Source organism: Atheta coriaria, unplaced genomic scaffold (genome assembly GCF_025399875.1).
Source record: "Atheta coriaria isolate IRGN ID8LTWV9N9 unplaced genomic scaffold, Caltech_Dcor_3.1 hic_scaffold_6_pilon, whole genome shotgun sequence".
NCBI classification, from domain to species: domain Eukaryota; kingdom Metazoa; phylum Arthropoda; class Insecta; order Coleoptera; family Staphylinidae; genus Dalotia; species Dalotia coriaria.
The window spans coordinates 3,625,843-3,646,540 of record NW_027045448.1 but is presented as its reverse complement, the minus strand read 5'-3'; the positions used below and the strand labels follow the sequence as shown (position 1 = coordinate 3,646,540).

The 20,698-nt window shown below is 35.7% G+C and overlaps 1 protein-coding gene across 3 annotated transcripts in view; it reads right to left on the bottom strand.

The window, feature by feature from the left end:
- Window positions 1–361: 361 nt before the first annotated feature.
- MYPT-75D (Myosin phosphatase targeting subunit 75D) overlaps window positions 362–20,698 on the bottom strand; it is a 35,159-nt gene continuing 14,822 nt past the window's right edge. Inside the window, exons 1-8 of one of the 3 annotated variants that reach the window (XM_065304829.1) lie at window positions 15,827–15,981; window positions 15,092–15,476; window positions 9,676–9,877; window positions 9,360–9,603; window positions 6,120–6,245; window positions 5,665–5,740; window positions 5,328–5,548; window positions 362–1,931 (exon numbers count right to left, since the gene is read on the bottom strand). In XM_065304829.1, coding sequence (XP_065160901.1) covers window positions 1,425–1,931; window positions 5,328–5,548; window positions 5,665–5,740; window positions 6,120–6,245; window positions 9,360–9,603; window positions 9,676–9,877; window positions 15,092–15,317 — 1,602 coding nt within the window. In that variant the 5' untranslated portion in view covers window positions 15,318–15,476; window positions 15,827–15,981 and the 3' untranslated portion in view covers window positions 362–1,424. Of the gene's footprint in view, window positions 1,932–5,327; window positions 5,549–5,664; window positions 5,741–6,119; window positions 6,246–9,359; window positions 9,604–9,675; window positions 9,878–15,091; window positions 15,477–15,554; window positions 15,790–15,826; window positions 15,982–20,698 lie in introns of those variants that run through there. The other 2 variants (XM_065304830.1, XM_065304828.1) reach the window with 2 other exon arrangements.

Sequence of the window (20,698 nt, the reverse complement as noted above, 5' to 3'; positions counted from 1 at the left end):
ATAAAACATAAACCACCACTTTTTAACAATAATGTACATTAATCGCGCAAGTAATATATAACATTACTATAGTAGTTGCAATTATATACTGGATTGAGGATTGAATATAATGCAAATTTAGAAAGCAAAAGTCTGAACAAACAATTCGAGTCGGTCAAAACACGCCTGGATCAAACAGCGACCGGCACGAAACTGGCTGCAAGCCATCGATAACACATGCCTTAACCGAACAAGCAACGACGCGACATGTTTAAGATAAGAAAGCAAGAGATGCGCAAAAACCGGCGCGTCGATGGCACACGACCTTGTGCACGAATTGCAATAGGTTTACTGACTCTTACTCTATAAGAAACAATATCAATTTTATTTGACTTGAAACTTTATTTTTCTCTCATTTTCAAGTACTTAGTATTCATCGTCTCTTAATTAGACCGAGTAATTGTAATTAGTGTGTTCTTCACCTTATGTCTCTTCTACCGTCACATAACAATTCAGTATATATAAATTCACAACATTTGCTGAATTTAACAGTTACAATTTGCCTCAAACTTTATATATTTTTAACTGCTTTATAGAACATGATTATGATACAAAATGCTGAATAGTTATGTAATCTATGTATGTAAAAACTAATGTGCGGAGTGTGTCCTTTATAATGAACTGGTAATTATAAATAAAATTGCATGCGATACGCCCGAGACGGCTCCTGTTTTCTTCATTACATAAAATATTTGCTCGCTAAGAAATAAATAATATGTATAGAAATTTACATTATGCTTCCTTCTGCTTATGGTTACAATCTTATTTTCTATGTACAAACAAAAATTTCGTCAATTACGTTTTACAAAATTATGAACCAATTCACATATTTAAGAATTCTAAGTGTACAATTGAACAAAAGCCGTTTCCTCGAAACCATTATTTGATAACTGCTAATTTTTGATGTTTTCGTTATTGTTTGTAAACAATTTTGTGAAATAGTTGTTGAAAACAATTAAAGCTAATAGAGGCAATGCCAAATATATTGGATGTTTTAAAAAAGAATAAAAAATACGAAAAATGTTCAATCATCCTTAGAATGTATCTGTAATCACATCATAACTGGTACTGTATTTTACATTGGGAATGTTTCGTTTCCGTTTGGTGCTTCACATTTGTTCAAAGAGTTACCACGTTCATTGCACGTGCTTTTATAATTATCTTGGAATCTCAGTTAAAATCAAGTAATGAACAATGCTTATAAAACAATTAAATAAAATTCATCTTGCAATTTTAATTAGCAGGATCATTTAGGTTCATAATTCAATAATATATAAATTCAGACTTTCAAGCACTGATTTTCAAATTTTATCAATGTATTTTCCATAAATGTTATTTTGTAAGTTTGCCTAATTTCGGAAAATATTTAAAAAAATAAAACCGCGCTAAACGATAACACAACACTTTCTTGGCTTTTCCGCTCCAACCACCTCATCAGTCGTGAACTTAAGGAGACCGGCCATCGCCGCAGCGGCTGCGGCTGCAGTGTTGGAGTCGCCACCATCAGAGATGGTGCTCACTGGCGAACCCGGGCTGTTAATGTCCGGAGCGCTGGAAGTACGCATTTGCATGCGCTGCTTTTTAAGATCGGCGAGCGTTCCCGTGCCATTAATTGTCACCAATACGTGGACGACAGTAACCTTTGCGTCACCGTTGCTGTTATATCCTTTATCGTTTTTACACTCGATTACCTCTTCGACTAGGCCATCGTCATCATCGTCTTTGCCATCGGGAGCACGCCGTTCCAACCCCTCCAAGCTATTCATGTTGGCAGCCACTAGACTTCGCTCGTTGTTTGGTTCTTTAGCATGGTGATTATTGTTGACTTGAGGCGTAATGCCATTTTGTAACGAACCGTTCATTTGGACTAATTGTTCGTCCGTGTTGAGTCCCTAAAAATCAAAATTTCACGATAAGTACATATATGTTACTAGATTTGAAATATATTTCATATTAAAGTATCTTTAATAAACCAAATTATAAATCAAAACATAATAAATCCTGATCCAGTCGCATATAAGCAGTCATAATTCTGATATGAAGACTATTTCAAATGTGTTCATCATATACAAGGTATTTAATCAATCTAATATTCCCGGTTAGAATACATACATTCACTGAACAGTAGCGTTCCAGGTGTATGGATAACTAGATAGTATTTCATAAAGTTCAAATGTAAAAGTAATAAATGTAGGTAATTGATTGGCACACGCGCGTTAGCTGCTGTTGTTTTATATTAATTCCGTGTAACAACAAACTGAAGCAAACATTAAGTTAATAGCTTAGCGGAAGATGTTTCCTTCAACTTATGTTGCGAATACTGTAGTGTACTTTATATTTAATTCTATTTGTTTGTGAAGAGGGATTGAAATAGTTTATGTTTATCTTGGATGTTTATAACAGTCGTAGTGTTTCGGCACGCTTGTTCATTGTTTCCAACTCGCTTATTCCGTCGATTAACTATTGTTTGATTACAGGGAAGAACATAATTCAGAGCAAGAGCAGTGTCACAGAGCAATTCTGTGGCAAACAAAAACTTCCAAAAATAGCCGGTATGTAAACAAATCGCCCATGTATAATAATGATTTTATAATGTTTCAAGGTAAAAAAGTATAAACCCCCTAAAATTACAATTTTCAAATCTAATGTATAAATATATTCACTACAAGGGTTTGAAGTTATTATTTGAAATAAATTTATAATTTATTTCCGTTCTTTTTTGTTAATCCAGGCTTCAGGACTTACTTTGAACGAAACCAAAATAACGCCGGTGTTTTTCTTAGTACGCTTCATCCTGGTGCGCCCTTTTTACAGTTGTCTAAGTTAATACAGCGTTCCCGTCGCGGACACGTCCGAACACCCGTGGAATGGGATTACGAAGTACATAACAAACAGTTGCACCAAAAATTCTTTGAGCACAGTAGTGTGCAATGCCGAAGTTCAACAAAGTGTTGATAATAAACACTGCACTTCTCAAGAAACGCTCACTAAATTGCACTGCAGGCGACATGCATTTATTACAAATAGCCCAAAGCACTTTATCGCAGCGCACGTTTTAAATTGCAATTTTGCTTGACGCCACGCTCGAAACATACACCACGAAAGCTCGACGAAAATTAAGTGAAAAGAAAAAAACTGAATCGCATTAAAAACAAAAAGTGAAATAGTATCATGGTGGAATGAGTTCGATGTTGTAAAGACGCGAAACGGCGCACAAGAAGGTTGAACAAGCAGCCACTCAGGTACCACTCAGGTGGTAACGCACCAAAGTGAGCGATTTAATATTCCTGCATGGGTTGCGCAGTTCTAGGAGTGTCGATGGCACGTCGTCAAAACGCATATATGAGCTTCGTATACTATGAGTAATTGCGTGTTAGACAATGTTATGATCGGCATGTTATTGCCAATTTTAATGTATTGCATTATATTTGAATTACGCATTTTTATATTTTCGACAATAAAATGTGTATGTACCTTTAATTAATCCTATAATGGCTGAGACAATGTGCATTTAAAAATAACAACTCTTACTATGTCACATTTCGTGTATATTGCGTATCAATTAAAATAAAAAGAGAAATTACGAAAACGCGTATTAAGAAATTAAAAAAATAATTAACAAACAAAACTGAATTAATTATTACGTTAATTAGAGTGCAATGTATCATTGCGTTCATATAAATAAATTGTTTGTTTACATAGTACTTGCTAGTTTCACTATCTCGATTTCGATTTTCTTTGACCACGTGCAATCGTTAAATGTGGTTTTAATTAATTATAAATCCTTGTAATTATCACTCCCTATATTATGAATACTTGCAGTTCAAGTTACGACATTACATTGTTGATTGTGCCATGCCGTTTTGCAATATCCGCTGCATTTCCTGCCAATATTAAAGCGCATAAAACATAAAACGTATAAATCTCGATAGTAAAGTTGGCAAAACGGGGCAATTCCGAAAGCAACTGTAATAAATAGATGCAGGTGCATTTTGTTACAACACAAAATGCTTTGCCATTGATGGTACCATACTAAAACTAATAATATGCAAAAACAAAACCAAAACAAATGAACAAGATAAGTAATTCAAATGTATAATTAAAATTCTTATACAAGTTCCATTCAGCTAAATGTAAAGTAGAACGTTCTTCACACTTCAAACAATATTCAATAAGGCTGCAAGAAGATTGAAGTTATACACAGCGCAAACGTTATTTGCCGTAAGAAGTTGCATGTTCTTCTACTCGCTTGATTGTTCAAACGTAGAATGAATAATAAAAACATGTAGCAAATGAATAATGAGTACACCGTGTATGCGGTTGGCTTAATTGTGATTTTAATAATTAGGAAGAGCGTGCTACACTAGTACATGGTGTGCGATGTTTCATGTTACGTTAATCGAAGACGCATTACATATTATGTTTACGCTGCGGCCGCAGCGTTGTGTAAATACTAATGTAATTAGTTTAGATAGCAATTTGCAACATAATCAATTGCATATAGTCAAAATTTCATTATTATGGTGCAGAGGGTACTATAAACAATTTGGATCAACGTAAACTATGAGTTTGTTAAATTTAAGTTTCTACAACTCATTACTTCATGAAATTGAATGTAAGCGAGTACCATTGCGGTTCAAAGACGCGCAGCATTTAGTATGATTGTGTTTTGCATGTTCTTTTCATTTGAAAGACTTGAAAACGGCCGAATTTATTGAAAAACTTTTAGGACGCATGATTCAAGCGCTATCTGTTACTTTTCTTTTATTTGAGCAAGACGAAGATGTTAGTTAAGAAAGCAGCGAAATGCGAAGTTAGAAAAAAGTTTCTTAAATATATTCTTTACAGAAAATACGATTTTAGTACATTTTCATGTATAAAAAATCTTCAAGAAAATATTTTTCTATAAAGCATAATTAATCTCTTTAATCGAAATCCTCGAGAAAATCTCTGATTTACCCTTTCCTACGGGTATGATACTTAAACTCATCGCTGCAAATCTAATCATATCAATGTTTGTGTCATCCCTTTCTAGAAAGATTTACAGCTATGTGTGCAAATACTTCCATCATGCATCACGCATCCTAACGTTTTAAGGCCCTACTGCAAGATAAACTTCACTCAAATATTCAGAATGTTACCAAATTTTCTGGATCCTTTTGGCAACAACATAGACATATGAGCGTGTGCTAACTACAATGTTCAACCGTAAATAGGACACGTTCCATTAGATTAAAACGCAACGCAATAATACATCGCTAATGTGAAATACAACTCTGCAAACTTACCTGTACCGCCTCTCGCCTAAAGCGTAACTCCTCGGCCGCGTCCCTCCGAGCCGTCTGGCCCTTATCACGCAACGACGTTCGCCGCACAGACTGTGTCCTTGTATTGCTGCTTTGCGTCCTTTTCACCTTTGTTCTTTTCTGGGCTTCAGCAGCACGTTTATGCTCCTGCTCCATAATTAGTTCAGTAATCCTATCTTTCATTTCCTGATCTTCACAAATATCTAAAAAAAAAAAAAAGATAAAATACCATGAACGTATTATGTTATCATATGTAATATTGGACTTCGTTTCTAAGCTATTTGTGTGAGTATGTGCTAAATTTTCAAGTAGGATTTACCTGCAGGCGTTTCCTCGTGTTTATTCTTGGCCGTAAGATCTGCCCCGTTGAGCTCCAGGAGCTCCAGCACTTCTAGCTGCAACATGACATAGTTGAGAACGGTTAATTATTATCGATCTATTCAGTGTCTGCCCTTAATAGCTTGCATAGCCTGCAAACTATTCATCACAGAACGGCACAGTCGTTTCGTGACTATGGGAAAAACAAGTAAACAATGGTCGAGTCTCGAGTCTAAGGGCGATGTTGTTAATAACCGTTCGTCTGAACAAACAATACGCATCCTTTGCAGGCGCCTATAGCGATTAAATGACTGGACTAGGAAATTGTAGCTTGTATATAAGTTTCATTTTGTTAAAGTGATTTATGAATAGTAGCGCAGTACGAAATAAGAATTTTAAATTTAAAATTATGCATTAAAAAAAAATCGTACTTTAATTAAATTGTATTTAACTTACGTGTCCCCAACAAGCTGCTGCATGAGCCGGCCGCCAGTCGTCCTTGTCCTTGACATCCGTATTTACGTTATTTTTTAAGAGGAACTCGACTACTGACATGTAACCGTTTGCTGCAGCAATATGGAGCTGAAATTTAAAAAAAATTAATCCCCAAATCAAACTTTCTCATTCAACATAGTGTGAACATATTGACAATCCGTTCGGATTTTATGAGATAATAAAATGAGGATTACGTCAAGACGATATAGGGTTCGATAGTAACGCTAAAGATTGAGCAATAAAATCGCATTTCGCCTCTTAGGCTGATACGTTGTTAATTTGATGAAAGTTCCTACGTTTTCCTACGCTTTCTCGCAAAATCATGTAGTTAGAAAATATTGTTTACTTCGTGCTTGATTTATTAATATTTTATTAAAGGCACAAGCACGGAAAAGTAGATGAAGGTAATTAGAAATTCTCTGTTTAAATACATTAGTATAGATGAATAATTTACTTGTTTACTTTTAAAACTTGGGCCTAAAGAAACTTAAAGAAAATGGAAATTTTGTTTCCAATATAAAAGACAATTAAATTGAATAAATAAAAATATTCATTAATCAATAAAAAAATATAAATTGTGATTTATCTCAATTTATATCTTTTCATATTTATTCTCAAAAGGCAGTGCGAACTGTATCCCAATTCAATTCAATTTCAACATCAATTCAATTTGCGGAGGCGCCGGCTACACAAACCGCCTGCGCCATCAGAGTCGAGAATATAAGGCCTGCTCTCCGCGCAGCTATTAAAAGAAGGTACGATAAACCTAGAAAATTCAGCAAAAAACACACATGAAAACGCGATTTCAATTGTTGAAGTCGTGTGTGTTAACTCTGCGTCCCTTTTCAGCGGTAAACCTAAAATTCAATTTAGCAAAATGAAATAAAAGGGAACAAATTGAATATATTACAAAAACTGTGATTTCTTTCTTTGCATAGCATAGTTGCTAAAAACTCGAACCATTTCTTTTTAATTTGTTTTCGATGCTACACAGCAGATGTTAACAATTTAGTGCCATTTTTACTCAATTACCGAAAAGATACAAAAAATAACACAAATTAAATCCCCTTGCTAAATTAGACGTGAAATAAATCGGGACCCATGCAGCCGTGTGTTTGCAAGGTTCGTTAATCTTACGAACACGTTTTTTAGCTGTTTTGTCTGAAAACCAACTCATCACATAACTGCCGAAAAACATTGTACAAAAACAATATATGTGCTTGAAACTGTTTAATCAGGAACTCGCATTATATGTGAGTCGAAAACAAAGTAAAAAGACAGAACTCCCAAGGAAAAAAGAAAGTTTTCAAACCTCGCGCACGGGCATACGAAAAAAAACTAATGGTTAGCTGCGTCTAAAATAAAGCGAAATGCTTGAACCTCGATTGGGAAAAAGCAAACACTGGAAACAAAGAAAAGACTCCAACTACGTCTAAGCAGTTACAAAAGCGTGTGCGAAAACAAACAATTGTTTAGGTCCCGAACGTTTCGTTTAACTATATCTTAGCACCTTAAAGGCTCAGTGGGGGCAGAAACCAAGTGCCCATCCGTATTTTATAATCGATATCCTGGTTGACATTTACGAGCTCCAAAGCCAGCCAAGTCAAGGCACCTCGAAACGCATCGACCCATCATACTCTCGTAGAGCGTTTACCCGTCCATACAACTTCATTTAATTTCTAAATTAAAAGACAGCTTAATATTCCTTTCGATTCCTGATCGTTTCTACCAGTTAATTGGAATCGACCCTTCCTCAATGTAATTATGATTCCGATAGTAATTTCGCCGAATTATGGATAGCTTTTTGCATTTCAACTTTTCAGTTAAATATAAGTACGAGTATTGTAGCAGAAATAATTTTGTTTTCAAATTCACATCGACATAGTTAGTCTAAGCAAACGAGCACTGAAAAATATGAGCCCATTGTCGAACATGCCTTAATTTGGAAGAATTCAGTAATGGAAAACTTTCGGAATGAATAATGTTAATCATAATGTTTTCGACTTTCTGCCTTCAACGCGAATTTTCCGACAGCGGCAGCGTCTAAAGCAAAGCTGAAAAGTTACGCAACACAATCAACTCATAGAATTTGAACTCATAAAATGTTTGAAAATTTATCGCGCAATGTCTGAGTAAGATTTGTTCCAAAATATTACAATTTATTTTAACTTTCAAACACTCAAAATATTTTCTTGAGGGGTTGAAAATTTAGGGAAATAAATGTAAAGAAAAGAAAACGAATAAATTATAAATATTCCTGAAACTGTCATTTGTTAAAACTATTCGATAAACTCAAATAACCAGAAAAAAAAGAAAATGTACTCTTAATACTGCTCATCATTTCAGACTTTCAAATAACATAACGAAATGCTGTGAGGTGATTTCTTCTTACAGCACGTATTCTCATTCCTCGCTTACTATAATCATGAAATTCAAGCGCTGTATAATAGAGATGTATGCAAATCGCATTCAATGTCTTCAACACGTATTACAATCACACATTGTCGCGGCATAATCAATTTCCATCTTAAATCATTTAGCAGCAAGGCATTGTTTTCATAGCTTTATATTGCGGGTATAAATGAAGATCATCACAATTTCATGTATTCGTATATAAATCCCGTGTTGATGAATTCAATTATCTGTATTAATATTAATAGACGTTGAAAGTAGGGAATTAATTCTCACTTAGCCTCCGCTATGTGCTAAATTAATTAATTTCAGCGCAAGTATTACAATGGATTACATCTGGTATGTGTGCAAATTAAGTAATGGACTTTGATTTAATGTAGGGGGTACTTAAATTATAATCTCATAAATTAATATGACAGTTTTCCATCTCTTTACATTTACACTCATTCATACTCTGTCGAGCATCCAGTAGATATATAAAAAATAAATTAGAATTATAAAAATTAACTAAAATTCGAACTAGGTTATAAAATAGGCAATTCAAATATTGAACAATGGGATGTACGAAAAGCTTTAACAAGCAATCATAGAGATTTTGATATTTTAAAATATCTTCTGTAAACTTCTTTTGGGATTGCGTCTAATTGAATAAATATATCTTTGCAACCGAAAGTTTAATCCATTGTTGAAATGTCTAAGGAAGAATCCGAACATAAAAAAGTATCTATTCCTTTGATACGTTTTTTTGACAACACAGAAAGATTGGAGCAATGAGTATCAATAACTTACCGGTGTGGCATTCTGAGCGTCCGGCACTTCCAAATCACCCCCGTTTACCGCAATGCGTTGCAGGTCGTCCAGCATCCGCTTTTCGGTCTGCGCTCGCGTGTCGTCGATCAGCTGTTGTGTAACTCCCCGCCGAGCCATTTCGCTTTCAATGTAGTCCAACGCCTTATCATCCTCGCAAATATCGTACGGCATGTTGCCGTCGGCGTTCACAGCCAATAAATTTGCCCCTCTCCCTATTAATATTCTAAAACATAAGAAATGGAATAATTCAACTTCTATCTACCTTATATTAGAGTAGATAAGATATTTGCAGTACTTGATTAGTTTTAAATGTCCACATGTGGCGGCAGCATGAAGCGGCGTCCACTTTTCGCTGTCCTCCGCGTTTACATTGGCGCCGTACTCTAGAAGTAGTTGCAGCATCGATTCGTTGTCGTCGATGCAGCACTGATGCAGGGCCGTCAATCCGTCCTCGTTGCTTGAATTTGGATTGACGCCTTTCATCAACAGACGTCGGACTGTAATCACACAATACAAGAAGATTATTCAAAACATGATAAATTTATAAATAGGCTGGCATTGTAAACAAAAAAACAACTTATTAAATATTTGTTATTTTTACTGCTCATTATAAGTATAAATACCTCGATAATTTCATTATAACGTAAAATTAGAACATTAGACCATGAATATTTTAAGCCTATTATTTAGGCAAAAAGTCTTCTTCCCTTTTTGCTAATGCTACTAACATTCATTATCATTCTCAATCAATTTCCAGAATTTTATTGTTCAGAGAAAAGTAGGGCATAGGTATATAAAATATTCCAACATTACAAATAATTATCCGCTATAAAATGAGCGCAGTAAAAATTATCCTGACACACTAACCATAATCCGCTGATCGCATGCCACCTTATGATAGACTTTGATATCGCGTCCAAATCAAAATTTCCCCACGATGTAACATTTTCCTGCATCGACAATATAACCAAACAATGGATTACCTCAATTTTACGTGGCCAGGTAATAGAGTGTACAACAGAAGCTTGTAGGATTTGCATACCACTACTCTGCATTGAGCAAATGAGCATAAAACACTTTCCAGAACTACATAATCCATTGGTTCGAACACGGCGCAAAAGACGCATGCGAATTTATCGAGCGCGGCCAACTGCGTTCGCGCGAAACAAGCGACTCACGGTATTGCAAACTCGTTGATGTTATTAAAACAGGTCGTAAATCGTTGAAGTAGGAAGCGCTTTCTCAAAAAACGCAATTCGACGAAATTCTATGCGTGTTTAGTTGAGTAAGTCTTACATGGCGTAAATGACAGTTGTCTTTTCACCATTTCATCTTGCAGTGCTATACCAACACAACTATATAATCGGAAAGCAAGGGGTAGATATAGTTAAATGCGTTAAATTGATCGGTGATAGCAAATCCGCCAAAAATTATTCGTGAGAAAAATATTTATTTTCAAAAGGTTCAAATGATAAGAAATTCACCTGGCTTAAAGGTATTAAACTGTAATTGGTTCGCAAAATTTTACAACGTGATAAAATTGTAGAAACCTAGGTTCAATCAGATAAATACTACTTATTCACATTGAATCAAAATACAGAAATCTAAAGCTGAAATTACAATGAAAATGGCACAATAACCCAAAAAGGTGAGCATAATCCAGCTATCAGGAAATAAAAATCACGTAAAGATCACACATTAAAGTGAAAATAATTACACTCCATTGTGCAGGAAGCTCGCTTACTAATTGATACTCTGAGCGTGCAGAAGAGCAACTGTATGGTGAGGAAAAAATTATCATTGTGAAACATCTTGATCGCAATTACAGTTTGAACACTGCTCGCCAAAAATTAATACAATTTTACTACACACCGGGAAAGAAATGTTGCATACATAATGCATATCTATGGGAAACGAAAAGTAAGCCATGTTTTAAGTAGAATTGTTAACTTTTGAAATGGCGTGTTAAATCACGTCAAAAGCTGGTTCACTAATTATTTTATCTTCGGGTACTAAATAAATAAATAAAATTCTTAGTTTGGAAAACTTCGGGATGATTCGACACATTGCTCAATAATGCAGCTTATTTTGTAATGTTTTCTTTGTTATCTAGCAGTTTAAGAATTATTTGTGTTTCAAGGACTCGTCCTACACCACGAGCTAACGTCCATCCCTGCGATCCTTGTCAATAGAAACGTTATTAAACGTTATTAGTTGCAAGGTAGGGGTATCTATAATGAATTTAAAACTCAGTAAAGTAGAACACTTTGAAAATTAACTTTATAAATATTTTCATAAGATGGTTTTCCTGTATAAAGATATTGTTACTTATACAATATATGATCAAGTTCTCAAGTTATGTGGCGTACATTCTCTTCTAAGGGAAAATGTCATAAAGTTTCCCTAATAGATTAACTTGGCCCATATTATATTAGTTACAAACTAAACAGCTAATTTTCAACTTCTACATTAACTAATTCAGTTTAAAAATCTACTTTTCATGACCTGTGAATGTAGAAAGCCTACAGAAGAATTACCTTTCTCAATCACGACATACAGTAGTAAACCAAAGTTTTTTTAAACATTTAATTTAGCACATATTGTTTATAGGCAAATTTAATAATAAATACAAACAAAAGTGTTAGATTTACTATTACAATTAATAAAATTGTTACGTGATGTTGCAAGAGATGTGGGTAGTTTTTTGAAACTTTATTATCAGAGGTAAAATCATGCACATTTTTTTAAACCTGCTCATTTTCAAATATCGCCATTTATAGCTCTTTTCGGACATGGTATCTACAAACAAAAATATAAATAACAGCAGCTCTAAGGCATATGCCGATATCGGAAAAATCGCAGACGTTAGTCAGGTTCGAACATCCACTTTGTGGGTGAGAGTTAATCTAAAGCGGAAACCGCAGATGTGGCTTCCCGGACCATTCGAAAAATCCACGACTGGGAAATGTTCTCGTTTACGCGTCAGCGCCATTCGCGTCCGCAATGCAGAAACGGTAAAACAGAATGTGAAACAGAATACGTTTCCCTACAGTCGCTATCGCCGTCGTTCTTATATTTACGTTCGGTCCGTATCGATGATTTAGAAAACTTTTTGTCTCAATTTTGCGCAATCATTCTTCTTTCTTATCCTGGTTTACGAAAGAATGGTAGAAGAACGATGCAATTCGAATATGCTATTAGAGCTTTTAGGCTCATAAAAATTGATCGGGTAAACAATAGTCTAATTTACTGTTGGCGTCCAAGAGAATATGACACCTTCATTCTGATAGAAAAATCGCCATTTTGACAAAAAGTAATTCATTTCGATTACGGATAAACTATAATTGGAGCTGAAAATATAATTCCGATGTAAAAAAAGATGCTTCACAATTTGATCAATTCATTTGTTTGAAAAACACCAATTCATTGAATATATCCAGATAATGCCGCATGTAAGAAGTCTCATCCGCACCGCGTGCAATTTGTCGCTAAACATGTTGACACATTTGGGAATTGGATTACCGCTTATTTCTCTACACTCCACAGAACTTACAGCGAAAGCCCCAGCCTGACAAAGGTGCTGCTAGAGTTGTGTTATCGAATATCAGCAATATAAAGCGACGCGACAAAAGAAAATTGAAGACGCAATTCGACGTTAGCTCCGATATTACCAAAATTGGACGAGACGAAAAGTAAAATCGTATTACCGATAGTAAACACTTTTTATATAAACCTTGCAATTTCGAAACATTTTAACTAAAGTTCTTGATATAAATCTCCCTAGGAAATTGATATTTAAAAATCTCTGTACGCTCTAGCAACCATACCAACACGGATGACTTCGTGTCGTGACAGAAGGCTTCTTCACCTTTGGCATCGGCTTGCAACCACAAAAAGGGAATGTGTATATGCTCATAGTTCCCAGCCAAGTCTGAATGAAAAAACAGGCTAATAGCCAATTGTGAATAGTGACCGTAAGGCCAACAGAAGAAAAATAAGATAATATAAATTACCACTTTAATGTTTAATTACATTTCGATATCGAGCCGGAAAACTATATTTGAAAAATATTGTGAATCATTTTCAGTATCAATTTTCATGTATCAATGTGGCATAAAAATTCAGCCACAAAATAAATCGTGCACTTCATGATTCATGCAATCATGCTAGAAGGTAGAAAAACTTGTGTTGTACATTCAAGTTCCGATTCGAACCACTGCTAAGCCATGCTGCATCGAAAATATGGCAAAATGGGTAAAACGATCAAAGTTTCGAGCCGAAATTACTCTACTTTCAGCATTTTAGAGGGTCCTTTCAGAGCAAAGTTGTTTATTTATGAGTTGAACAAACGTACTATAAAAACAACTCTGAAATGATGAAAAATTGAATAACTTTTTGGGTAAAGCAGTAACAATAAATATAAAGGAGGTGGCGCTGATTATTAAATTTGTTCGAAAATACGAGTAGATTGTATGTTTTTCAACATGGTAGGTAATACAACTATTATGTTTCTACACTGACAGATTCCAATTTATGCAATATACATGCTACTTTCAATTTTGCGCTTGACAAGTAAGCTGATATCGATTAAAATATGTTAATTACAAATTGATCCTGGCCATATCAGAATGAATTACCTGCAGTGGAAGATTTCATGATTCATTTTAATAATGTAATTCGAAAAAGTGAACCATTAAGGTTAAAAACATTGCTGGGCGTAGAAATGTAATTATTTCATTCATTAAATATCATAAGTACATAACTGGAACTTTAATTGAATTGTAATAAAATAATCGCACGCACAAACTAATAACCATTGATAAAATGCCAAATAATTAGAGAGTTAATTAATAGCGTGTATGATATACAAACAAACCAAACTTTCACCAAGTCTAGATAAGTTTATTATCATGCATTCATATCAAACGATATGGAAACCCAACTGATTTCATTCGCTTTAATTAAATGTTTCATGCAATTATTATTTTTATTTTTATATTTAATTTTACTCTTCAAGTGTTTATTATCGAACGATAAGTTATATTCATGATTAAATTCTTATTTATTTAATTCATAAAACTAAAATAGAAATGTTACTCATATGTTTACCTAGTTTAGCAATAAAATTTATGATTTATCATAAGTATTTATCATTAGTAGTATATATTTATGTCAATTTAGCAACTTTGTATTGCCATGAGTTGTGTGCCCGCACCAGAGAGTCACCTCAAATAGCAGAATGGCTGAATTAGTCTCGTTTGGTGATTAGCCGGTTGCACGGTGGTTTACACGACTTGTTCTGTATTGTTTTCATGTGCCAAGAAACCCCGAAAATGATTAATTGAAATTCCTAGTTTGTTTGTGAGTTGCGCATTTCAAATAAAACAATTAAATTGGAATACATCCCAGCCATCAAGTTTTTTGATGAACCAAAAATGCGAAAACTAATGTTTTGGAATGTTCAAAGTATTATTCGAAATAATGTAAAACAATGTAGAAAATATTCGCTACTTATCTATCTAGCGAATTTATCTTCAAGTGAATATATGTATAATCCGTCCACATTTTTATAAAATTGTTCATTCAATATGAATTAATAAATCTGAAGTTAAAAGTTAGGAGAATTAAATAGATGAAAAAAATGCAAATTAAGCTAAAACCTTTCGGTGGAGTTCGAATGCGCGCTGTTTGTATACTTATATAACTCGTACCTTCGTCAATGTCGTTCCTCGCCGCCGCCTCCAATAACACAACGCTTTCATCGAAGACAATGTGCCTTTTGGTAGACTTTTTAGTCGTTTTGCGCGAGTTCTCCCTTTCTCGCATCTGCCAAATCTTAAGCTGCTGCATTCGACGATGCTTCGCCTGACGAAGGCGATCCTGCGTCGACATCTGTTCGGTGATGACCATGTCCTTAACCAGTTCGGAGTGCTCCATTTTGAGCGGGGTATGTTTCACCAGACTTTATTGTCCTTTCAGCGGAATTGTTTGAATGGCGCAGCAATATGCGGCGCCTAATCGCTTTATGATTGGGAATGTACACACGCGTCGTACTCAAAATGACGCAGAGCAGGTACCACACATAAAATCTTCCACCTAAAATCAAAAACGCAAAATTAGTTAATCCAGAAGTGCATATGCTTATCATGCTACAAATTAGTTAATACTATTAACCTATAAAAACGCCAAATTTGCCAAGCGCATTTGAATCATATAATAGTTATGTTAATTAGCCATTATCGCACCATCCTTCATGATTGTTGTTAAATTTATACAATAATGGTTTCGCGGAACATCGTGGCAATTTGGCCGCGTGTAAATGCGTTCGTGTGAATACAATTCTACGCTGAGCTCAATCGGTTGTCATGGTGTCATCACACTTTTTAAATCTCGCACTTTTCACTAAATCACAAATAAAAATGTAAAAGTCTCACGATCACACTTACATGACTTCTAATTTGGCAATTTTATTATAACTAATAAATAAATCACATGCAAAATTAGTAAAGAACTGGTGCCACGACGTTTGCGATATATTTTAATAAATCATACGTCGTGGAAACTAATCGCGATGATATCAAATTATCACGCGAACGAGAATGGAGCCCGACTGCACTTTCATCAAAGCCAGATAGTTATCTTATCACTTGTCGAAATTGAGCTATCGTCGCCAAAGTCTGAGTTGTATACAAAAACATTACGTTTATCATTGTCCAATATCTTATTCATCCTATGAGATATATTCCATCAATTATTTATCGTCAATATAACACTTATTCAGCCATTCTAAATTTACCAATGTTATAAATATATAGTGCCAGGTTTGATTAAAGTGGAGATTTTTTGGTGTTAATTAAATTAGCAACATTTACTGCTAATTTAATAATCGATGCTAAACGCAGCTGCTGAACTTGATAACAAGCAACGCGTGTAGGTATGTTTAATTTGGAAAACCAGAACAAACTCAAACTTGTCACTTGTCACGTCGTGAATTATTGTAATGAATATAATTATATACAATGTTTACACGCCGCAGACGACACTGGGGACCATGGTTAGTAGGTATTACATGACAACCTGCCTAGCTTCAGTAAATACAGTATATAAATATGTTGTAATATTTCAAACGATTTTAACACAAACTAAAATTTCGTATAAATACAGTTTTTTTTTAATTATAAATGTAATTTAGTAATACCTTTTGAGCCACTCGTAATCAGATGTTCTGCATTTGATATAAAATGTGTGGCCAAACTATTACATCCTAAACGGTTAGTTTATACCTACTAAGTACAAGGCATTAGGCACATCGCAAACAAATATGTGAACATATAAATTATATTTTTTTTTATTGATGGACAGATATAGGTAATATGAGTGGGCTAAGTGCTACATTGGAATGAGAAATCGTGAGCTGCCACCACATGTTATGCGCTTTATCTAAGCGGAAATGTAATGGCTGATGGAAAGCACGGCAATCCTTGAAACTGCATGCCCGAAGGGAAATTGCTCATCACTATCAGTGGCACACTGGCAAGCAGCATGAAGTTAAGAGCTGACTTAACTCAATAGAAGGTTAAACCAACCATAAAATACAAATATTGCAATAACAAAGTGCGAGTTTGCACGGTCGTAAATAATTGTTTTTGGTAAAAATACCAACTTTAATGAGTCAGTTGTAAACACGGTTCTAATACCTGCTCTTTTTATTTGTGCATAGTATATAGTGTACATAATACATAATGTTTATTAATTTAAGTGTCTGTGTGTAGCACAGTTATATTTGCAAAAAAGTCGAACAAGTTAAATTTATTCACATGGTGCTGAAAATTTGAAGAGGTTAATATTATACCTAATAACAATTCAAAAATCGCTCGAAAATTATAGATCATGTAACCAATCAAAACCACAGCCAAAGTTGAGCGTGTTGTATATATATTTCAGGTATTGAGCATATAATGAGGAGTAATATTTCAAACGGCTATCAGAAAACATTGGGAATATTAGGGGAAAACGCATCAAAATAATCTCAATGTCAACAAATTTTCAGCTTTATGAGAAGTCATGTAACTTAAGCTACATTTTTTGCTCATTTGATTATTACAGTGCCTAGCAAAAACAAACTAATATATAAAAGACGAATTTTTGTAATAAGGCATTTTATCATCACGAGTACCATTAACTCCCAGTAACTTAAGCCATGGATAAAAGAAGACAGCAAAACGTATAAAATTAAGCCTATTCATAAAGTATTCCACATTGTGAAGAAAACGAATTGCAATCAGGTTACGAGCCGTGCATGGTGGTGCGTGGCATGACAAGGGCTTACTTTAGATATGCATGGGCGGCACCGACAGCACCCAGTCGTGGGGTGTAATGGCCTGGAAATAGGTTCATTATTCCAAAGGGTCTGTGCTCCCACCAGCGTCGCCGCCAACCATGGTGCAAACATCAAGCGGTACGACAAGGCAAACGTAGGTAGGGCGCAAGGGCGCAACGTAATGCAACTGTTATCGAAAGTGAAAAAAACATCCACGAAAATGAATACTGCTTTCGACAGCATGCTTTCAAATCGAGCAGCAGCCTAGTGTATGTGTATCAATAGAAAAAAAAGTTTGAAACTTTTTAACTAGATTTAAAACCAAAACAAAAATAATTAGAAGGTATTCCATGAATTATTCAACTAAATTCTCAAGTGGAAACATGAGCATATATATGTAGATCAAACAGTCACCGTATTATTATATATAATATTTTTTACTTTGAAATAGGTTTCACTTTTGATCTATGAATATTTTTGCAAGCAGATAAAGTTGATTGAACCCGACCCAGTCTAGGAAATCGCCGTAACATACATATGCAAATCGAAACTCGCAGGCGTCGAAAGTGGGGACGGATTGCATTGAATATTTCATCATCGCAAACTTCGCCGTCGCTGCATCACACACCGACGCCGGTCCCAAGCCCGGACAAAGAAGGAGGGTTGTAGGGTGAGGCCAGCGACCTACCCTACGTAAAAAACATCAGTGCTCATAGAACCAGACAAGGGCCTCGGTTACGGACAGATCAACGACGACAACCCAAGCAAAGTACACGGACAAAGAGAAGATTACAAAACATAACCTTAAAATCGCCACATGGAACATAAAATCGCTCAACAGAAGAGACCAAGAAATGGAGCAAGAATTAAGAAACCACCACATTGATATCTGCGCACTTCAAGAAACTAAGAAAAAGGGAAAAGGTCAGGCAGTAGTTGGAGATTATCTACTAGCATACAGCGGTGTAGAGAGGAACGAGCGAGCAAAAAAAGGAGTCGCAATCATGTTTCACAAAAGTTAGTAGATCACATTATAGACATCACGTACGTTTCAGCCAGAATAATACACGCAAAACTGCTGCTAGACAGGAAACGCACCAACATTATAAGTATTTACGCTCCAGAAAACTGCAGACCCCAAGACGTAAGAGAAGAATTCTTTAACTCACTGCAACATGTTTTAGACAGCCATAAGAACGAAGCGACTATCATCCTAGGAGACTTTAACTCAAGGATTGGCAACAGAATCATACCCGGAGTTAAGCAGAGATTCAACGAGGAAACAGAAAACGAAAATGGAACGCTGATGACTAACCTATGCACAATCAACGAACTACGAATAAATAACACATATTACGAACACAAACAACAACACAAACACACGTATTGTAACTCAAGGGGACACACATCAACAATCGACTTCATTGTGACAAACCGAGTAATTCCACCAACCAGCATATTAGATGTAAGAAGCTTAACCTCGGCAGACATAGGAAGCGATCATGCCCTCGTGATTGGGAAGCTGAGACTAATATCCCTCCAAAAGAAACAAGCAAAAACATGCGAAGAGCGCACAAAAATAAAAACAGAAGGACTAGCTGACCAAACAACCAGAGAACTATATGCAAACAGACTGAAGGAGAAAGTTACAAACAACAACATACAAGAAGGAGATAACGTTGATACGGCATGGGAAAGGCTGAAAAGCAACATACAACAGGCTGCCGAAGAAGCGCTAGGCAGGAAGATCATCAAGAAACCGAATCCTTTTGCTAAGAGAACTCCATGGTTCACCGAGGAAATCAAAATGAAATGCAAGGAAAAAAAAGCAGGCACACATTCAACACCTCACGCAAAGAACGCAAGAATCATACGAAAGTTACAAACAAATCCGCAGAGAAACGCACGAGTTAGTACGGAAGACGAAATCCGAACACTGGAGGATCTTCTCAAAACAACTAGAACATGACTTCTATGGAACCCAAAAGACAGTATGGAAGACCATAAGAAACCAGAGAAAAGAGCTCACAGAACTGGTACAAGCAAAGGGAATAGACAAAGAGACCTGGATAAACTACATCAAACATCTATACCGGGACACAAACCAGGAGAAACCTAATATCTCAGTCAACATACAACCTGATGAACCAACCATAGTAAGCATATCTGAGGTGGAAACAGAACTCGCTAAACTCAGAAACAGAAAAGCCAGTGGCCCGGACGGAATACCCAATGACCTCCTGAAATACGGCGAAGAAGTGCTCGCGGCCGAAATTACGAAACTTATCAACATCATCCTGAAGCATCAGAGAGTACCAACTGAATGGAAATTGAGCACACTAATAATGATGTTTAAGAAAGGAGATAAGCAAGAACCATCCAACTATCGAGGAATAGCTCTGCTAAACACCACCCTGAAACTAACAACTCGATTACTAGCGAACAAGATATTAGCACACACCACACTATCAGACGAACAACAGGGCTTCAGGAAAGGAAGGTCCTGTAACGACGCAATATTCATAATAAGACAGGTGAAGGAAAAAGCCGTGGAGTGGAACAAACCGGCTTTTCTTTCCTTCGTGGACCTAAGGAAAGCGTTTGACAGAGTGCAGCTCCAAGACATAACCAGCATACTCCGAAAAAGAAACATCGCATCTGATATCATCAATACTATAAGGGACATCTACAACAACAACGAACTGCAACTAGCAATAGCCGAACAACGCACAGACCCCATAAAAGTAGGAACAGGGGTAAGACAAGGCGATTCCCTAAGCCCCCTGCTATTCAACTTCATCATGGAAGAGATAATTGCAAGAGTCCGACGCTGTAAAGGATACCAGATGGGGGGGAAAGAGCTGAAAGTTGTGTGCTACGCGGACGATGCCGTGCTAATTTCCGATAGCGAAGACAACCTACAACGCATGATTCACCAGTTTAACATTGCCAGCAAAGCCCTCAACATGGAGATAGCAACAGAAAAAACCAAATGCAT